Below are 20,076 nucleotides of genomic sequence, written 5' to 3'. Positions count from 1 at the left end.
GATAAAAATCAAATTTTGAACGAAACTTTAATTTTTATTTAAACATTTTCTAAATTAGAATGTTACTGCATTTATCAGCTGGAGCTGTAAAAACGTGCGGACAAGTTGGGATCCTGTGAACGCTAGGCCCCGAGTTGTAATTCTGATTTCGTCTTTATTTTCTACGTTTAATTTTATGATCTTATCACTCAATATAAAGCCACTATTTACGATACATTTTTCTAATTACGTTGTGGAACTTGAAGCAATCAGATACGGCAGCAAAAATACTTCAAAGACGTGAAATCTAGAAAACCCCCGGACCGACAGGTCCTTAATGAGTCTTTTTATTTTTAATCCGCAACGGAATCAAAATATATCATTAAATTAAAGATAATTTTTGAATATTCATACAAGATTTTTTACAGTGATATTAAAAATTCAATTTTGAGTGAAAAACATTTCGATTTATATAATAATTATACTTTATCTGCTAAATTGTAGAGCTTATTTTGCGACATGGAGAAATTATATTTGGATGTCTAGTTTGTTTAATTTCTCATAAGAAAAGTAGAATTCGAATAACATAGATAGATTTTGAAAATAAATACATCATCTAGCATGTAGCATATTGATTCTTTATTAGAAAATCTACTGCCATTTCCTGTATATAAATCAGGCTCCTGGCACATTTTTTTCATTTAATTTTATACAATGTACTCCGGAACCACCGTTATACAAAATTCCTTCGTTCATCTGTGTTTAAGCAAACAGGGGTCATCAAGTTCATATGATGTTAAATGGGGAGAGGGGAGAACTGATACCTCCGCGATCGCGGTATTTATCTCATAACGTTTACGCTTGGTCGTCGAGCTCAAAACTGCATAACGCGATCTGAAGATCGCCATATTTATTGGACATTAAATACCCTTGTGATCTTTTACTTCCCCGTGTGGCCGAATGTCATGCTAAGTAGAAATATTCAGGGTATTTCACGTGCTTTTTATTTAAAACTTAACAAATCAATTAAGTTTTATTGATAGGAAAATTATCGTGATGCGCCCAATGAAGTTGCAAAATACATGTATAATGAAACAATATAAGCTGAAGTGGAACGGAAAAGATTTGATCGAATACAAATGATGAGAAAATTATTAGAGAAATTCATCGCTTAAATATATTTTGCAAATGCTCAGTTGATGAAAAATAGATGAATATGTACATTAATATTATATTTCTTCATTTATGGCAAAAGAATATTATTTATTGATTATATCTGGATTTTTGCAGCTTTAAATGTTCTTTTATGGAAAAAACTTAAATATCATCTGTTTACTTAAAGTAATTCCAAAGTAAACATTTTCCTCCGTCAAACTAATATCTACTCAAATGAACGATAATCTTCCAAATTGTAATAAATACATGTCTACGCGATCTTTTTTATGCCCATCGCAGAATTGCGTTTTTTATCGGATTCACGACAAAACGTTACTGAAATAACTAAAGCACGGTAACATCCTTTTTTCCATATTTTTACTCTTTCCTACTAAAATGAGGACAAAATTGGAACAACAACCTGCAAAATGTGAGCAGTTGCTCTGTCGCGCGACAAGGAAACAGGGGGCTACGATCGGGGGGACATCCGCTTACTTTGCCTCGCAACAGGATGTAGGGAAAATTTTTATCACAAATCTGTTAAATCTGGAAGTTACCGATATCGCCTACCCCGATTATCCTCACCTTCTATTCCGATTTTGCTGTATTAAGCTCTAGAACAAATATAGAGAGTAAGAATTTGTAATTGTTGACAGTTTCTGAAAATACACCATTTTTATGTGTCTTTTCCCTTTGAGCATAATTTTTGAACTGGAAACGGGGTATATTTTTAGAATTTTTCATTCATTTATTATTTTTTATTTCTTCCTCCCTTTTGTTGTATCCTGTTTTTGTGGGTCACTAATTAGTTTTTTCATTAAAAATGCTGCTTGGTCTGTCTATAGTTTGTATAGAATTAGTGATACCCTTTGCTCTGAACAAATGAATGACGTGGTATATGCTGTGTTTGTTTCATTGTTTCGTTTTTAATATTTTTATCATTATTTATTTACTACTTACCTAAGAACCGTGCTTGCAAAATAATTTTAGATTTGCATCAGAAATAAACAAGCTTAAAAAAGACAAAATCATTTTATTGATAAAATTTGTCCATCTCGTTAAAATCTGCTCAATATGTTATCATTTGTATGTAGAAAGGTGTTAGAAACGAGGAGAGATTTGATAATTTATCTTCTTTGCAAACTGTTTTCTGATTTCTTTATCAAAGAAACATCAACAGCAATTTGAAAGTCCAACAGAGATATTTATACTTTGTGATATTCCGCACGTCTAAAATCCCTGGTCTATTTATAAAACAGTCATCACATTACTTAAATATAATTTCCAGCTCGATAAAAAATGGATACAAATTTACTAAGAGATATACCACATGTCTGGAGAATGAAAACTGCAATTAAATAAATAACAAAATTTAAACAAAGTAAAAGTCGAAAGGGTTAAATACCCCCAGACGGAACTGATGCAAGCAAGTACAAAAAATGTAAACATGTTAAGCGTCTGGTGCTATCCGAACAGGAGAGAAAATCCCCTCCCCCACCAACCCCCCACCCTACCTTGTCAAAATTATATTTCACGGTTATAAAATAATGAAATAAAACTACATCCCAATAATCTTCAAATATTTAGAAAGAATTCAACTTGGAAATTAGCTCTTAAAGAATGTTTCAGCAATATTTTATGATATTCATCGCTACATGTATTTGGTGAAACGTTTCAAATTCCAAGTTCTTTCATTGCTTTCTTTGGAACTTCTATTATATCCTTGTTTTTGTCTTCTTTTTTTAAATCATACCAGGGTTGTTAAATTTGTGCTCTATAACAAACAAAAAAAAAAGAAGATAAATATTTTAAAGAAATAGATGTAAGAAAACACGTAAAAAATATCGTTTTATGTGAGTAAAATGTTCTTTCCGGTAGCAAAAATATTATCGATCTATTAAATATATTTACTTTGAAATTTCAAAATAAAATATATAGAACGTAGAAAAAGGATATAATAAAACATTGACTTCAAAATGGAAATGAAGATTATAAAGTAATTTCCATATGGAAATGAAAATATTACAGTATCTTCCATATGTAAATCAATTTAAAAGTTTCATTTTGTCGGTCTTAATTAATTTCTTTATACATGTATAGTCTTTATGTAAAGATTTTCATTCATGCCGTCATTTTTTCTCAAAATGATGAAGAAAAGTACAGTATTAGGATAGGAAATATATATAAAGCATTAATCAAGAAAGTGGGAGAGGGGAGAATAAGATTCGCCTAACCAATCTATTATACTTTACTCAAATCTAAAGGAATTTTCTTAGACGCAATAACTGTATATCTTTTAATTTTGATAATACCAGGTGGTGGCATAAGTGTACGAAGAAAATTGTGCACATTTTCTTTTAGCCATATGAACTACACAGTTTCCTTTCATTTCTAATATTCTTTTATGGTAACTTAGGAATTTTTTGTCAAATAGTAATCAAAAAAAATATTTATATTAAAAAGAAACTTTCCTTGTCCTTGCGATACAGATGTTTATTTTAGTGACGTACTATACTAATTAAGATCATTGAGCGAAACTATCTAATACTGAATATGAGATATTGAAAAAAGAAACATTTTTATTACATATACTTATATCAAAATATCGTAAGAATTTTTGCATGAATTTTTAATGAAGAACTTCGAGTTACTGCTACTTTGTTTTCCATTTTTCTACAGCGGATGTTTTTGTATCCATCTTTCTCTATATATATATATTTATCATTTACCTCGTTTTCTTGAGGCTGGTCGTTTTCACACAAATATATTTAGAAGATGCATAACCATGTTTTTTATGCTTTACAGACAGTCAAAATTATTCTTTCATTTTTCATTTACCATTTTCTGTTTCCTGACATTTTAAAACTTGACAAACTGTTAATATTAATTACTTGGAGGTATGGCGCGTGTCTTTGATTGCTAGCCTTTCCCACAACACTTTAAAGTTCCAAACTTTTTTTTCTCCCTGCAAATGTTCCTTATGCTAATAATAACCGAATAATAATTACTTGCCGTCCTGTTAGTGTATCTTTTAACTGTTAGGTAATGAACTCGTTTAAAAAGAGAATCGCTGCCTCTGTTAAGAAAATTATTGGAAAATAATACATGAGGGAGTCTACCCTCCGCAAGCATGCCGCGAGCCAATTTCAACAACTGTTGTTATGTCTTTATGCAAGCTTCCGCCCCCTGCCGAGGATTGAAGACTTTCTTCAAGTATCGGGTGTAAATCTTCCGATGTTGGTCCTCTTTTTTAAAGCATAACTTCTTAATAATTATTGTTTGCGAGCTGTTAAAAGCTACGGGAGGAATTCAAGGGAGGCAAGGATGCGCTTGTCAATCAAGAAAAAAAAATCTGAAGCACTTGGTATAATGTGTAAACTGCATCAGTCGGCAGTACGACAGAACCATTAAACAAATGTTATCCATTAGAAGGAACAACTGGTCTTATTTTTAATACATAAAAAGAGAAACATTTGATGAGTTATATCTTTCATAACGAGAAGATGAGAGTTGTTCATTTTTCTTCGATGACATTAACATAGGGAACCTGAACTTTTTTTTTGAAGTTTTGCATATACAAGACGTATACAAGCATACAAGGAGATGTTTAAAAGTAATTATTTAATCACCAAAGTATTGTTATTTACTTTTCCTCATTATTTTTGCCTAGATTTAAATACACGCCTTTATTGTCGCTCGTGTTCTATGGATTTCCTGTCTCCGTCTGACTTAGATTTTATTTTCGTATTTACTTTGTTGGTCCCCGCTCATTAAGAGGATTGTTCTTAATCCCTTCCCCCGTGTAACACTTGTCTGGTTATTTAAGATTCATTCTAAGTCTTTGTATTATGATGAATGCATGATGAGAACATTGTCTTTCAAACGATGATGCAATAAGACCGACGGACTTTGCCGGAATGACAAATCGGTAACCGATAGGATTGTCCACAGATGTTTTCTTATATTAATACAGGGATTGTTCGCGTAACCTCAGTACAATAACGTTTATCGTCTTGCTTCACCCTCATAGTTGTTTTCAGTATAGCATTTTGTATTTTAAAAAAAATCAGAATGTTTTTGCAAAGGACACAATTGACAATTTCTATTGGTACCTGTAAATACATTATATAAGATTTCGCTACTGTTAATCTCGTGTCACCAGTAAGAGTCGTTGAACAAATACGTTGAAGTTACACCAATCTATAGTTTTAGGCTTTTATTGGAAGTTCTCACTTCAACTCCAGTTTATGAATATGGAAAGGGGGATTTATTCTGTAAATCTAAACATTTCTATTAATTTAGCTTCCTTTATACCATTTTACATATTCAATAAAGATTTGTTTTTTTAATTTTAGACAATGGAAACTGCAGCCAAGCTCCATCTCCGTTAGATGAAAACGACAACGACAAAAACCCAGAAAAATCAGGAGAATGTAATTTAATGAAACAACGCTCAAGACGAAAACCCAGGGTGTTATTTTCTCAGGCGCAAGTGTTTGAATTAGAAAGAAGATTTAAACAACAACGATATCTATCCGCACCCGAAAGAGAACAGCTAGCATCCTTACTCAAACTAACTTCTACGCAGGTGAAAATCTGGTTCCAAAATAGAAGATACAAATGTAAACGCCAGAGACAAGACAAAAGCTTAGAATTGTCTTCCATGCCACCAAGGCGAGTCGCAGTTCAAATGTTGGTCCGCGATGGACGGCCATGTTTGCCGCAGAACGTCCCCGGAGCTCCTTATTCCGCGTCATACAGTAGTCCCTATTATCCCTCATCATTGAACACTCACGTCTCATCAGCTGTTCCCATCAATCCTATGCAACAAAATCCCTACGCAAATTCACAAATACCCCAAGGCATACGATCTTGGTGATAATATTTGTATTTGACCTCAATTTGTTGTAAATATATAATATATTGTAAATAAGAGTTGTATTTTGAATAAGAATATGTGAAAAAGGAGTTGTGTTTCATGACAAGACAATGCATTTCGTCAAAGTTTATGATACAAAATGAAAATCAAAATTGAAAACAATATTGACCTGTGTAACTGTCATGAGCATTGTATGTATGGATAAAAAAGTGCTGATGTGTGGTTGAATATTTTATCAATTGCGATAAATTCCGACATTTTTTCGCACGTGATTAAAGTTAGTAGATTTTGATTCATTATACTCATAAAAATATTGTTAACAATCTGGACTATTTTGCATATTTTACAGTTTTATACGTTATTATTTTTATGTCATTTTTTTGCAAAGACTTAACATGTGTTTTTTTTAAATTTGTACAAATGATGGGTAATAAAAACTAATAAAGATTTAAAAATAAAAATACGCCATATTTTCCTTTTTATATGATTGCTTACTTGTACATGTACTCATATTTTTTTCTGTTCTTCAGTTATATAAGTATATACATAGAAAACTTGTTTAAAGAAAAAAATCTGTATTTTAAATTCATAAATTATCGTATATACACAATTATTACTGAATACACATATTGAGGAGAAATTGTACAGGGGAAAGAACTCATTGCTGCCTTACGCGAAGGGAGAATTGCAAAGAAAAATTGGAAACTTCTGTTCCAAAACGTTGCTTTCATGTGCATTTCACTTTTGCTGGTCAATATATATGTACAAACAGTGACTCTCTTAACATGCAAAGTACCTTAATAGTAGGAACAAGTGGCTGACCACATTTTTCTCATGGGAAACACTGCCACAAATAACACTGTAAATGTTGAATAAAAATACAACTATAGGTGGTGCTACTTTATTGGTTTCCTAAGCACCTATATAAGACACTGTGTAACATATACTCATAGAATCTTGCCTCTAGATTGCTTCTTAAGATAGATACACTTAAATCAATTAGAAAGCAATTAAGTTTTGCGTGTAGATGGTTTTATTTCGTTGACAAAATTACTCAGGACAACAAGATGTGATCTTCAGTTGGAGTGCGCTATTAACAAATTAAAGAGTCTTTGTTTAAGAAACAAAATCTACATTGTATCATTTGCTGTATCCTCCCAAAACAGAAAGCGCCTCAGTTTAACGTGCCGAAATACAGATAATCATTATGAACAGGGAGACTTAATTAATCTCTGGCCAAAATACACTTTTGTTTCTAAGCTAATTTTAACAATACATATTTTGTATTTATTAATCTTATGTACATGTGGACACGAAGATTTCTAGTACACAGGATCTTTGTTGAATGGAATGCTAGTAGGCCTAACTACATGTAGATGCAGTTCCAAGTCAATATACATAGGATCTACATGTATAAAAAAAAAAGTATATAAATATCTGCAATATTGTATACAGTCTGAAATTCTTCAACAAAATTTCATTAAACGTACGTTCTTTATTAGTAAAAAAGATATTGTTTAAAATCGAAGACTTAACTGCTACCCTAGCTGGGCCAGCCAGTAATAATAGACTAGTATTTTTCGGAATCTGATGTTATCCCAAAAACATAAAATACATGAAGAATAGTACAATTATGATAATCAAAAAGAAATTTCAATATGCCCATATTTCAAAAAGAAATTAACATATTACAACCCACCCGAAGTAGTGAGTATAAGATTCAGTTTGATCTTTGACATACATATATCCTTGGCCTTGACGTTTAACCCTATAACCTTCACCATGAACTTGGAACAAATACCCGGTATGACTTTGAGCATTTCCAGTTATTTCTCGGTTATAGATTATTGGCAGAAATTAGAAAAAACAATAAATTATGAATAGAAGAATTGAAACAGCATGTCCTGTATACCCAGTTCTTCGCGGCAAGTGTCGGAAATAGAAAAAGAAAGAACCATGTCAGTTGTCACGTAAAACTGAGAAGAATTAAGTCACTTAAGAACAAACTATACATAAAGGGTGTAACTTAAAACTGCACGATTACTGAAACAGAATAGGCAGTAAAATTTGAGAAAATGGTTTGGGTCTTTGTTGCGAGTCATTAGGATATGACTTTCCTCAGACCGGATACGTCATATTGTAAATATTCCCGTCTTTTCGGGAGGACGGAAATTTGTGGGACCTCGATCAGCAATACCTCCCACGTCTACATTCTCTGCAGATGAATGATGTCCACAAATGTGCTATAAAAGCATGTTATAACTCTTCTTTGAAGAAACTTGAATTATTTTGCAATTCTTCGTTTATAAGTTTCAACATAAAATAGGAGAAAAATTGTGTGTGCCTGTGTATTTTTTTAGATCCTTGGTTGTGAGAAAGTATCGACCATGATCTACACAAATCACTTGTAATTTTTATATACACTTAATTCTCATCTTTAGTTTGAAATTAGCAAACTTAATTGTCTATTTCTCTGTGCAATCTGAATCAGCACTGCGCGTGCGTTTGAAGATAAAATACTAGCAGACGATTATCAAATATACTCGTATTTATATTTTAGTCAAGAAATTTTCTTACAGTTCAAATAAAAAGTTTTCAGAAAAAAATGAGTATATAATTATATTTGCCGCTTTATTGCATATATTTGACAGCTTCTCGCTGGGTTATAAATTCAATGAAATACTCTTGTTTACAATGTTTTCAATTTCATAATCTCTTAGCTATGAATTATGTTCCAACAGCACAACTACGATGCCAGAGTTAATGAAGACAGAGGCAATTGAAAAAATAAAGAAAATATTAAAAAACAAGAAAATTTACCATTTTGAAGTACATGTATTAATAAAATATGAAAATATGATGGTGACATATGATAGTAGGCCTAGAAGAACTTGGAGGGGGATAATTGTGTCAGTTTATACTTCACTATATGGAAAGATAAGCTAATTTACAGTTTTGTCCCCTTAATAATTTTGCCAGTAACCCCTACAGTAGAAGTACAAACTTATTTACGGTCATCACCCTTCAAGAAATTATGTGTAAGATGACCTTTTCTAAGCCTGTCAAGAATTTCTATCTACCTTCCACCCCATCCATCTCCAACTAAAATTGCAACATCTTATTCTTGCTGTCAAAGCCTAATAATATAGGGTTGTAATCAAAACCTATTTTCAATGAAGAATTAAACAAGTTAAGAAAGCTTTTTGAAGAACTTTATGCATAGCGAAATAGGGAATGGGTGACAAGGCAGCTTCCGGCGGAGAAATGTTTCGACCTGATGCGTATTCCTCCATGCACCAATCACATCCAATTGGCAATCACATTTGCCAACTGGTCTACTATATTCTGAGGCATGCACGATCATATGTCTTGTCCATAGCATCCGGTTTAACTTCTCTTATACTTATTTCTTTCTGCGAGTTAATTCTCTAATCAAATTTCAAATTATTCTAATTGAAATCTCAACTCGTGGGAACATAAAGTATCTTCGATGTGTTGGATGCTTTATATACTCAGTGCAGGCATGAAAAGATTTGATTGATCAGATAATATTATTAATAGTGTTTAACGCCGAATCGGCAATATTTCAGCCATATACAGTATAGCAGGTTATTTTAGCGGGGTGCTAATTTTGGCTTATTCTGACGTTTTGATAATTGTCCGTTAATCTCTAAAATAGTCAGTACTCTTCTTAGTGTCCATCTGCAAAGAGCTGAAACCCTAAGTCCGCTAAAATAACTTACGCTGTGCCAAAATTATTGGCACTATTGGCAAAACGCCAAATTTTACACCCGCCAAGGAAACCCGCTATACGGTATATAATTTCGGCGGATGAAAAGTATTGCTTTGAAAAGTTTTGTTTGGTGAATTTCAACGATGGCTCTAGTTTATAAGAGACAAATTTTTATCGCAAAATAAAATGAAATAAAATTCAGAACCAGTTTGTATTGTTTTATTGAATAACGTTTGCAACATCCCCCAGTATTCTTTGCATGTGTATTTTCACATACATGTATATTCAAATATTATCTGCCCATGCGCCTCTGCATGGTCGTGTATAATAATGGAGTAGTAAGAAGAACCAGACTTTTGATTTCTTAGAAAGAATCAAAAGCATATTAGGATATGCACTAAATTATAAAATCCCTTTACATCTATGTGCATGTATATATTCTATATGATCGATAAAAAGGCATTTATTGTACATTGCATTTACAATTACTGAAATTTTTGTGACCCCCTCCCTCTCTTAACTAGTACTGGTATTTTTTTTAAACAGCTAGTTGAATCATTGCAGGATTTAAAAAAAAAACTGTGCAAAAAATGAGCAGAGTACTTCTTTAGAATGACATAATAATCAAACACGTGCTACACTTTTGGCTTGACTAACTACTGGACTTTGCATCCCGCGTAACACTTCACGAGTTGATGACTGTGTTATATATTTTCTCTTTCATAAGTACTACTACTTTTCCTTGAATGGAAATAAGTACAAAAATATATGTTATAAGTGTCTGTCATCCCTGTTTGGGGGATATGATAAGTGTTTGTTTAAGATGTTCCAAATTGTCATTTTTGACAAGAACGGGTGTCGGGTTTCATGAAGAGGACCGCCATTCAATAGAGCGATCTTATTTGTTTTTTCTTGGGTCATTGTCGCCTCCTCAGGTACTACTTTAAACACAGTGAACGTACACTTGAAATGAAAGGCATTTTCGACACATTTCTAAAGGTTTACACCGTAAACAGAGAGTTGCTTAAGGACCCAGCTCTCAAGAAACAACCGAGGAAAAAAATCCCCCGTGTCGTTCATATAAATATCCACTCATGAATGGTTTGCCTAGAAAACGTTCAGGAAGTGGTCATGATTTTCACTTTTCGTCTATTAAACTCCCCTTTAAATAAAAATACGTATATACATGAATACATATGATCTCACACATTTATTTATACTTTTTTTCTGATAAAGGAACGAAAGATAGAATTTGTTAACAGTCGATTACAAGAAAAGGTCGGACAAATTGTAAATATTTCTTGCTTCTGGTAGACGGTTTGACGGTAGAGCGCCGTTGTCTGCGCTAGACGCCCGCGCCAGATGGCTTGATGGCGGTAAACGCATCATTCTTCTTCTGCCCTGCGCAGTGTCATGCTAGTATACAATCCACAACAGCGCGTCACTGTAGAACAAACGGTTGACACCAAGAACTGATATTGAGATACACAATTGCTTTTGCTTTATCAAATAGACTAATTAGTTCATGCAAAAAAAACCTAGACTCTGGGCTAGAAGTTTACAAAAACTGATAAATTATTATTATTATCCGTTACTGTAGTTGATGGACATGTTGTTTAAAAATGTTTTTTTTTTTTTTTTCTCTCTCTTTAAATAGATTAAAAGCGATATTTACATGCATATTATTTAAAATATATATCAAGAAGAATGTAAAGTAGAATATTAAATATGAGCGAAACGTTTGTTTTAATTAAACATTTTTTTAAATAATGAATTTCATTGTTCGAAAAGTTCAATGGGGCTGTCACGGTTCCAAAATTTCTCGGATCGGGTCGGTTCTGTGAATTTTCGGTTCGGTTTCGGGTTTTTCGGTTCGGTTATTTACCTTTGTTTAAAACCTTAACTTCATGAATTTAACTTTAAAAAATCGGGGGTGCGGTGGGGGGTTGTCACATTACATTCAATTCACCTTCAAAATAAATCTTATCCATTTTGACGTCTTGACATATGTGTTTAGGACTAAAGGACGGCTTTTAGCTTCAATCTGACAATTCTTGCTTTTTTGAAAAATGGAACCGAAACTGAACCGAACAACTTGGACCACGGTTTTCGGTTATTTCGAGGACCGTGACAGCCCTAAAGTACATTTAAAAGTCATTTATCTAATATTTGTCCCATCCCTCAGTGAAATCCTACTGATTACATTTATGTAAACATGCACTGAGGCCAGTTAAACTAAAATTATACATGCCGAAAATTTAGAATGGGGTCAACATGTAGTTGGAAAAACCCTTCGTGGGTGGAAAATTGATGACTCTAAATCCGCATCCGTGTCAAAAGCACGTTTGCTTTGAGTGATTGGAAAGTCTGCTTTTCTGTGTAAGAACTGAGGATACATTGTGAATAATATCGCCTAAAATATTTTTTCTGTATCCTATTATAATCAAATAGAAATAGTTTTACATGATACAACAATCAATCGAACTCGCGTGTTTATTTTGCACGACTGTGTGTGCATGAGAGGGTGTACAACCAAATCAATTCAATTAAGGGACACCGACCCTCAGCCAGGAAGGACAACTCTTTAATTTATAATTTAATTCAAAAAGTCTTTAAATGAAGCTTGAAAATTAAATCTTTTTATGCAACAATTTTCATTATATGCCTCTCATTGTGCTTTAAGGTTCTTTGAACTTCTCAGGAAGGTCTAATTAAAAGTAGAAATTTTTATCCCGAAAGAGCATTTTTAGATACCAATGTATATTAATTACCATTCTCTGTAACCACTTAAACTTCGTTGCCACGCATGGTCACCGATTTTGATGAAACTTCACCCATGCTTAGTACTTGACACCAGAAACAAATATCAAACAAAATTTCGTTGCTAAGTGTCTCGGTTGCTATGGCAACAGCCGGAAAAGTTTGAAAATTCGAGATTTTCAGCCACTTTAAATCCTGAGTGTGACTTAATAAAAACTAGAAAAAGCAAACAAACCATTCTCACAAAAACATGACACCTTGATGTCACTTATACTGTAATGAAACTGTTTAGAATATATCTCTAAGTAAGTGGTAACCAAGGGTACATTTGGAATACATTTAAAATGCTGAAATATGCTGAAAAACACTCCATATTCACTAATGGTAGGTGTTACATGCTAAAACTCAATCATCGACTTAAGAAAAACAACGAAAATGTTTGACCTTAAGTATATAAGTATAAGCAATATTATTCTATAAATAAATTTTATGGTTGCCATGGTAACACAGTGCAACTATGCAAAACCAGTAACTAAGATTGGGTTAATGCTACTGTCTTGAGGAAAAACATGAAAATTCAAGACTGGCAAATATGCATCCTTAGGACCTTGCAACACCAAAACCTTAAGAAAAATTGGGTAAAAGTGCTACTTTGCAGTGTTACCATGGAAACAAAGTACCAGTGCTTAAAAGTGAATTATTTTTCACTGCATTAAGAATTAAATTGCCATATAATCAAGAAACAAATGAAAGGACTCAGCTTGAATAGTACTTATCTGTTAGAACTGAAGTTAAATAGCATATGTTGATAAAAGTTGATGAAGAAAACAACACTGCTGCTGTGGTAACCAAGAAGGGAAAATGTTCGATTTTGTGAACTTTAGATCAATATTAAACCCTATGTGTCAACTTCTTGCATCCACTTAGAGATTAGATGATAGTCAAAATTAAAAGTCAGGTCAGCTGTTAATAAATATCAATCATAAAAGTTTTGGGAATCTACATTTAAGGGTACGTATCCAAGGAAAGAAAATATTTTTCAGGTTTTTAAGCATATATTTTCTGCTTATCTCCATAGCAACGCTCTATTAAAAGAATCTAATCTGAATTTTTTCAAATGGGAAAACTAGGAGCACACCAACATCTTTAAAAAATGATCATTAGTTATGAGGAAATGTGCTTTTTTAAAAGATAGGATCAGATTTAAACAAACAGAGTGTTACTTTGAAGGCTCTCTGTGGTGTAAAAACCTTGGCAACCATTGCCAACCAAAATGAAATATCATATTTTGTTCTTGGTATATGTTTCAAGGCTCTTTTTTCTATTATTTGGTCACATTTCATCCTATAATTGCTTTTTATTTTTACGTGTATGACTTTATATAATTTAATGAATATTTTTTTTACTTTTGAATATTTTGTTACCATAGTAACGTATGTAATAATTGATTTACCAAACATGTTTATCATGCATTTGAGACATCTGACCTTCAACTTTTGGAAACAGTCATTGGCAATTGTTTGCTTTGCCGCAAATGTTAACTATGGGGCTTTAAACATGTTAAAAAATGCCATTTTTCGAACTTTAAGACATGTTGCCATGGAAACTATAAAACATAGCAACCAATATTTGCCTGATTTCAGTTTAGGGTATCAATGACTTTTATCATAGAGAGTTTGGAGAAATTCTGAGACTATGCGTGCCACAGCTCCTATATAGAATTTCAAATCATTACAGAGAATGGCTCTTAACATGATATGAAATTAGAAGTGATTTATGGAGCTTTGCAAAGAACCTTGTTCAGCACATTGAGAGGCATATAATAAAAAGTATTGCATGAAAATATTTAATTTTCAAGCTTCATTTAAAGACTTTTTGAATTAAATTATAAATTAAAGAGTTGTCCTTCCTGGCTGAGGGTCGGAGTCCCTTAAGGATGTGCACTTACAAATAAAAATTCCTTAGCGAGCATCAAAAAGTTATGACATTCTTACAGTCATGAATTTACATATAGACCCCTCCACCCCCGTTCCATCGTCGCAAACCACGGCCAAAATGTACGATCCTCTCCCATTCTGGCCGTGCTGATGTACATTGTTGATTTCAATGTGCGATGGAACCAGATCTTGTCATCGACTGAATATGAATTCACAATAGAGAGGCGTAAATATTCAAGATTACGATACTTTTTGTGTGTAGGAGAGAGCTATTTGCGGACTCTGGACCGTGGCTTGAGACGATGCCCCGTTCCTACTGTTATGAGAGAAATTACAATTGTAATATTTTTTTTATAAAAGCTTTATTTTATTTTGATATCACTGATTTGAACTTTTCTCAAGCTTGTTTCTGAGAAAAAGAATTTATTTCTGTTCAGGACTCAGAATCAAATGTTGATGCACTGGATTCAATTAAAAATTTCTTTGATTCTGTAAATTATTATACATGTATAATGATGATAAGAAATTTCTGTTTATTTTAAAAATAAATATTTTTTCCATTATTTCTATTGTAAAAACTTTAAAACATCTTTGTATTAAGCATATATAATGTTTATTTTATAACAAGGTAAAATTGTAGCTGAGTCAAATGAAAGGAGGCAGAATTCAACAACTTTGTATAATGATGACCACTGTTGAATGCTACAATTAACATTATAATACTTGACCATTAGTTAAATGTCTCTCTGTTTTCTTTGCAGTAGACCATTTATTGAATACTATTCTGTTTTGTGCCCCAGTAATGAAGATTCGGGGACAATTTGTCCCTGCCCGTCCGTTCGTCTGACTAGATCCATCTTGACTCTTTTTGAAAAAAAAACATCAACCTTGATGTTAACTCACATGTTGAGTATCGGCCAACATACTGTATTTGACCCCTTGACCTTGACGTTTGACCCACTTTTGCAAGAACATCCTTGGCCATAATTTTTGATCAGTGCTAGGACTTTGCATCACATGTGTATTCATTATGAGAAGACCTTTCCATTGATACATGTAGTATAATTCTCTGTCATCATTGGACTTTCAGTATAAGACGTGGCATTCTCGACGCTACGTAATTAGCGTCTCTCATATGGCGAACAGAGTTTCATTCGCTACGAAATTAACAACATCAGCAACTTTAAATTGTTGTTGACATCGATGAGACGACTTAAGCCTCACCTCTTTGCTGTAACACTATCATCGGATCCTTGCTACGCTCACTGACATTCGCCCAAATTTCTATCCCATGTATATATATTTCGACAGTGAATGAAAGGCTGTGTAAATTTCAGATGCTAATTATGTAACGTCGAGAATAGCCACGCCTTACTGAAAGTCCAAGAATAAAAGAAAATTGTACTAAATATTGTAAAAATATTGTTTTATTTCGCGGAAATTGATTTTTTAACAAGTTAGCATATAGATTTGAATTAACCCTTTCTGAATTGCTTTATATATGAATATGTGTAAACAAGACATTTATAGCGGGCTTATCGTCAGTTTTGTGTTTGTGCTCTGGTCAATTTTATTATTATTTTTTAATTTTGTTTTTTTAAATACGTTTTTCAAGCACCAATATCTGAAACCGGCTGCAGATTTTTTAAATTAAAAAAAGCTCACAAATGTTTCACTTTTGTAATATTTTGAACCTAATTGCATTCAATTCTCTTTTTTTCCTTCTATGCGAGCAAGAAAAGAAAGACTGAAGCTCGGAAATGGACAAAGGAGCCGTTTTCAAAGTTAGTTAATTTTGTTTGCACGCGCTCTTGCAGTTAGAAGAAGAAAAAACTAATCCAATGCTTATTAAGAGCCATTCTCTGTAATGATTTTGAAATTTTATATAGGAGCTGTGGCACGCATAGTCTCAGAATTTCTCCAAACTCTCTATGATAAAAGTCATTGATACAAACTGAAATCAGGCAAAAATTGGTTGCTATGTTTTATAGTTACCATGGCAACATGTCTTAAAGTTCGAAAAATGGCATTTTTTAACATGTTTAGAGCCCCATAGTTAACATTTGCGGCAAAGCAAACAATTGAAAATGACTGTTTCCAAAAGTTGAAGGTCAGATGTCTCAAATGCATGATAAACATGTTTGGTAAATCAACTATTACATACGTTACTATGGTAACAAAGTATTCATAAGTAAAAAAAATATTCAATGAATTTTATAAAGTCATACACGTAAAAATAAAAAGCAATTATAGGATGAAATGTGACCAAATAATAGAAAAAAGAGCCTTAAAACATATACCAAGAACAAAATATGATATTTCATTTTGGTTGGCAATGGTTGCCAAGGTTTTTATAGCACAGGGAGCCTTCAGAGTAACACTCTATATTTTAAATCTGATCCTATCTTTAAAACATAGGTAATCAGAGATTACAGAGCTCACCTCAACGAATGTTGTCTTTAAGTAAGGCAAAGTCACACAATTAACCAACAAAAAGTGTACATTCCAGAAATGAAAATATTTAAGCAATTTTGATCGAATACATCGAAATAGACCTACATAAAAAATTTAAACTAGTTGTTCATGAAAATGTAATTAAAATTAAGCATCTGAAGCAAATTTGAGAGTTTTCATCTCCTGATGCAACATTTGTGCAAGTTTGGTTTGGTTTATACAATGTTATATAAGCCTTCAAGTTTTTTGGTAATTGACCTGCACCCATAACTTTTACCTGGTCTATTATCTGAAAAAATGTATGTCGAATTCAGCATCCAAAGTAAGTCCATTAGTGTGCATCCTAAGATGTATCGTCCATGCATGTTTGCTCATTATAGGGCTCATAGTTAATTGGAAATGATACATTCATCACAAACTAACATTTTCACTCATCCACAAAATGTAGGTCAGATTCAGCATCCGACGCAAGCCTGGTAGTATGCATCCTTGGATGTATCATCCACGCAAGTTTGGTCAACATAGGGTTTATAGTTACTTGGAAATGAAACCTGCACCAAAAACTTGAACCTGTTCACTCAACCAGAAAATGTAGGTCAGATTCAGCATCTGAAGCAAGCCCGGTAGTATGCATCCTTAGATGTATCATCCGTGCAAGTTTGGTCATTAAAGAAGTCATAGTTACTTGGAAATGAATTATGCATCAAAAACTTTAACCTGTTCACTCAACCGGAAAATGTACATTGTAGATCAGATTCAGCATTCGAAGCAAGCCTGATAGTATGCATCCTTAGACGTATCATCCATGCAAGTTTGGTCAACATAGGGCTTATAGTAACTTGGAAATAAAACCTGCCCAAAAAAATTTAACCTGTTCACTCAACCGGAAAATGTAGGTCAGATTCAGCATCTGAAGCAAGCCTGATAGTATGCATCCTTAGATGTATCATCCATGCAAGTTTGGTCAACATAGGGCTTATAGTTACTTGGAAATGAAACCTGCACCAAAAACTTTAACCTGTTCACTCAACCGGAAAATGTAGATCAGATTCAGCATCCAAAGCAAGCCTGGTAGTATGCATCCTTAGATGTATCATCCATGCAAGTTTGGTCAACATAGGGCTTATAGTTACTTGGAAATGAAACCTGCACAAAAAAATTTAACCTGTTCACTCAACCGGAAAATGTAGGTCAGATTCAGCATCCGAAGCAAGCCTGATAGTATGCATCCTTAGATGTATCATCCGTGCAAGTTTGGTCAACATAGGTCTTATAGTTACTTGGAAATGAAACCTGCACCAAAAACTTTAACCTGTTCACTCATATGGAAAATGTAGGTCAGATTCAGCATCCGAAGCAAGCCCAGTAGTATGCATCCTTAGATGTATCATCCATGCAAGTTTGGTCAACATAGGGCTTATAGTTACTTGGAAATGAAACCTGCACCAAAAACTGCACCAAAAATGTTAACCTGCTCCAAAAACATTAACCTAGCCATTCCTTTGCTGAAATTGCAGCATCTGAAACTTTGACTGGTACAATGAAACACATTAGAAGCATCTTCCATGCATGTCTAATCAATATAGGACATAGAAGTACTTAAAAAGAAAACTGCTCCAAAAAACTTAACCTGGGACGCCAACGCCGACACCGACACCGACGCCGACGCCGACGCCGAGGGTATTACATAAGCTCCCCCAACTTCGTTGAGGTGAGCTAAAAAAGCACATTTCCTCATAACTAATGATCAATTTTATAAGATGTTGGTGTGCTCCAAGTTTTCCAATTTGAAAAAATTCAGATTAGATTCTTTAAATAGAGCGTTGTTATGGAAATAAGCAGAAAATATATGCTTAAAAACCTGAAAAACATTTTCTTTCCTTGGATACGTACTCTAAAATGTAGATTCCCAAAACTTTTATGATTGATATTTATTAACAGCTAACTTGACTTTTAATTTTGACTATCATCCAATCTCTAAGTGGATGCAAGAAGTTGGCACACAGGGTTTAATATTGATATAAAGTTCACAAAATCGAACATTTTCCCTTCTTGGTAACCATAGTAACAGTGTTGTTTTATTCATCAAATTTTATCAATATATGATATTCAAGTTCAGTTCTAACGGATAAGTACTATTCAAGCTGAGTCCTTTAATTTGTTTCTTGATTAAATGGCAATTTAATTCTTAATGCAGCGAAAAATAATTCACTTTTAAGCACTGTACATTGTTTCCATGGTAACACTACAAAGAAGCAATTATACCCAATTTTTCTTATAGATTTGGTGATGCAAGGTCCTTAGGATGCATATTTGCCAGTCTTGAATTTTCATGTTTTTCCTCAAGACAGTAGCATTAACCCAATCTTAGTTACTGGTTTTGCATGGTTACACTGTGTTACCATGGCAACCATAAAAGTTATTTATAGAATAATATTGCTTATACTTATATACTTAAGGTCAAACATTTTCATTGTTTTTCTTAAATCGTTGATTGAGTTTGAGCATGTAATACCTACCATTAGTGAGTACGGAGTGTTTTTCAGCATATTTCAGCATTTAAAATGTATTCCAAATGTACCCTTGGTTACCACTTACTTAGAGATATATTCTAAACAGTTTCTTTACAGTATAAGTGACATCAAGGTGTCATGTTTTTGTGAGAATGGTTTGTTTGCTTTTTCTAGTTTTTATTAAGCCACAGTCAAGATTTAAAGTGGCTGAAAATCTCGATTTTTCAAACTTTTCCGACTGTTGCCATAGCAACCGAGACACATAGCAACGAAATTTTGTTTGATATTTGTTTCTGGTGTCAAGTACTAAGCATGGGTGAAGTTTCATCAAAATCGGTGTCCATGCGTGGCAACGAAGTTTAAGTGGTTACAGAGAATGGCTATTAAATCTTGTTGCAATCTTACAAATTTTGAAACGGTAACACTATATCTAAAAAAAAATATACATCATTTCCAAGTATGTTAAAACATTTCTGTAATTAAACATCTACACATTTTATTAATTAGAAACAATATAATCTGTATATTTTAATCTACGGAATTAATTTAGGGACAATCTACATTTTGAAATAAAGCTTTTTTTTGTTTAAGATTTAGAGGCTAAAATTTTTATTGACATTAAGAAACAATAAATATCAAAATTATTATTGTTTACCGAAATACCCA

The 20,076-nt window shown here is 33.0% G+C and overlaps 1 protein-coding gene across 1 annotated transcript; it reads left to right on the top strand.

Moving 5' to 3' along the window:
- Positions 1 to 5,467: 5,467 nt before the first annotated feature.
- On the top strand, positions 5,468 to 6,474 carry LOC134279052 (homeobox protein Nkx-2.5-like; the record flags this gene model as incomplete). Its single annotated transcript, XM_062761391.1, has 1 exon — positions 5,468 to 6,474. A coding segment is annotated over one exon (546 nt), but the record flags the coding sequence as incomplete, so codon positions are not given.
- Positions 6,475 to 20,076: the final 13,602 nt, after the last annotated feature.

The sequence above is a fragment of the Saccostrea cucullata genome, unplaced genomic scaffold (genome assembly GCF_032062105.1).
Source record: "Saccostrea cucullata isolate Sc308-1 unplaced genomic scaffold, CSIRO_AGI_Scuc_v1 ctg6319, whole genome shotgun sequence".
NCBI lineage: Eukaryota > Metazoa > Mollusca > Bivalvia > Ostreida > Ostreidae > Saccostrea > Saccostrea cuccullata.
Note: the sequence above shows the minus strand (reverse complement) of the source record. Positions and strands in the feature narration are given on the sequence as shown.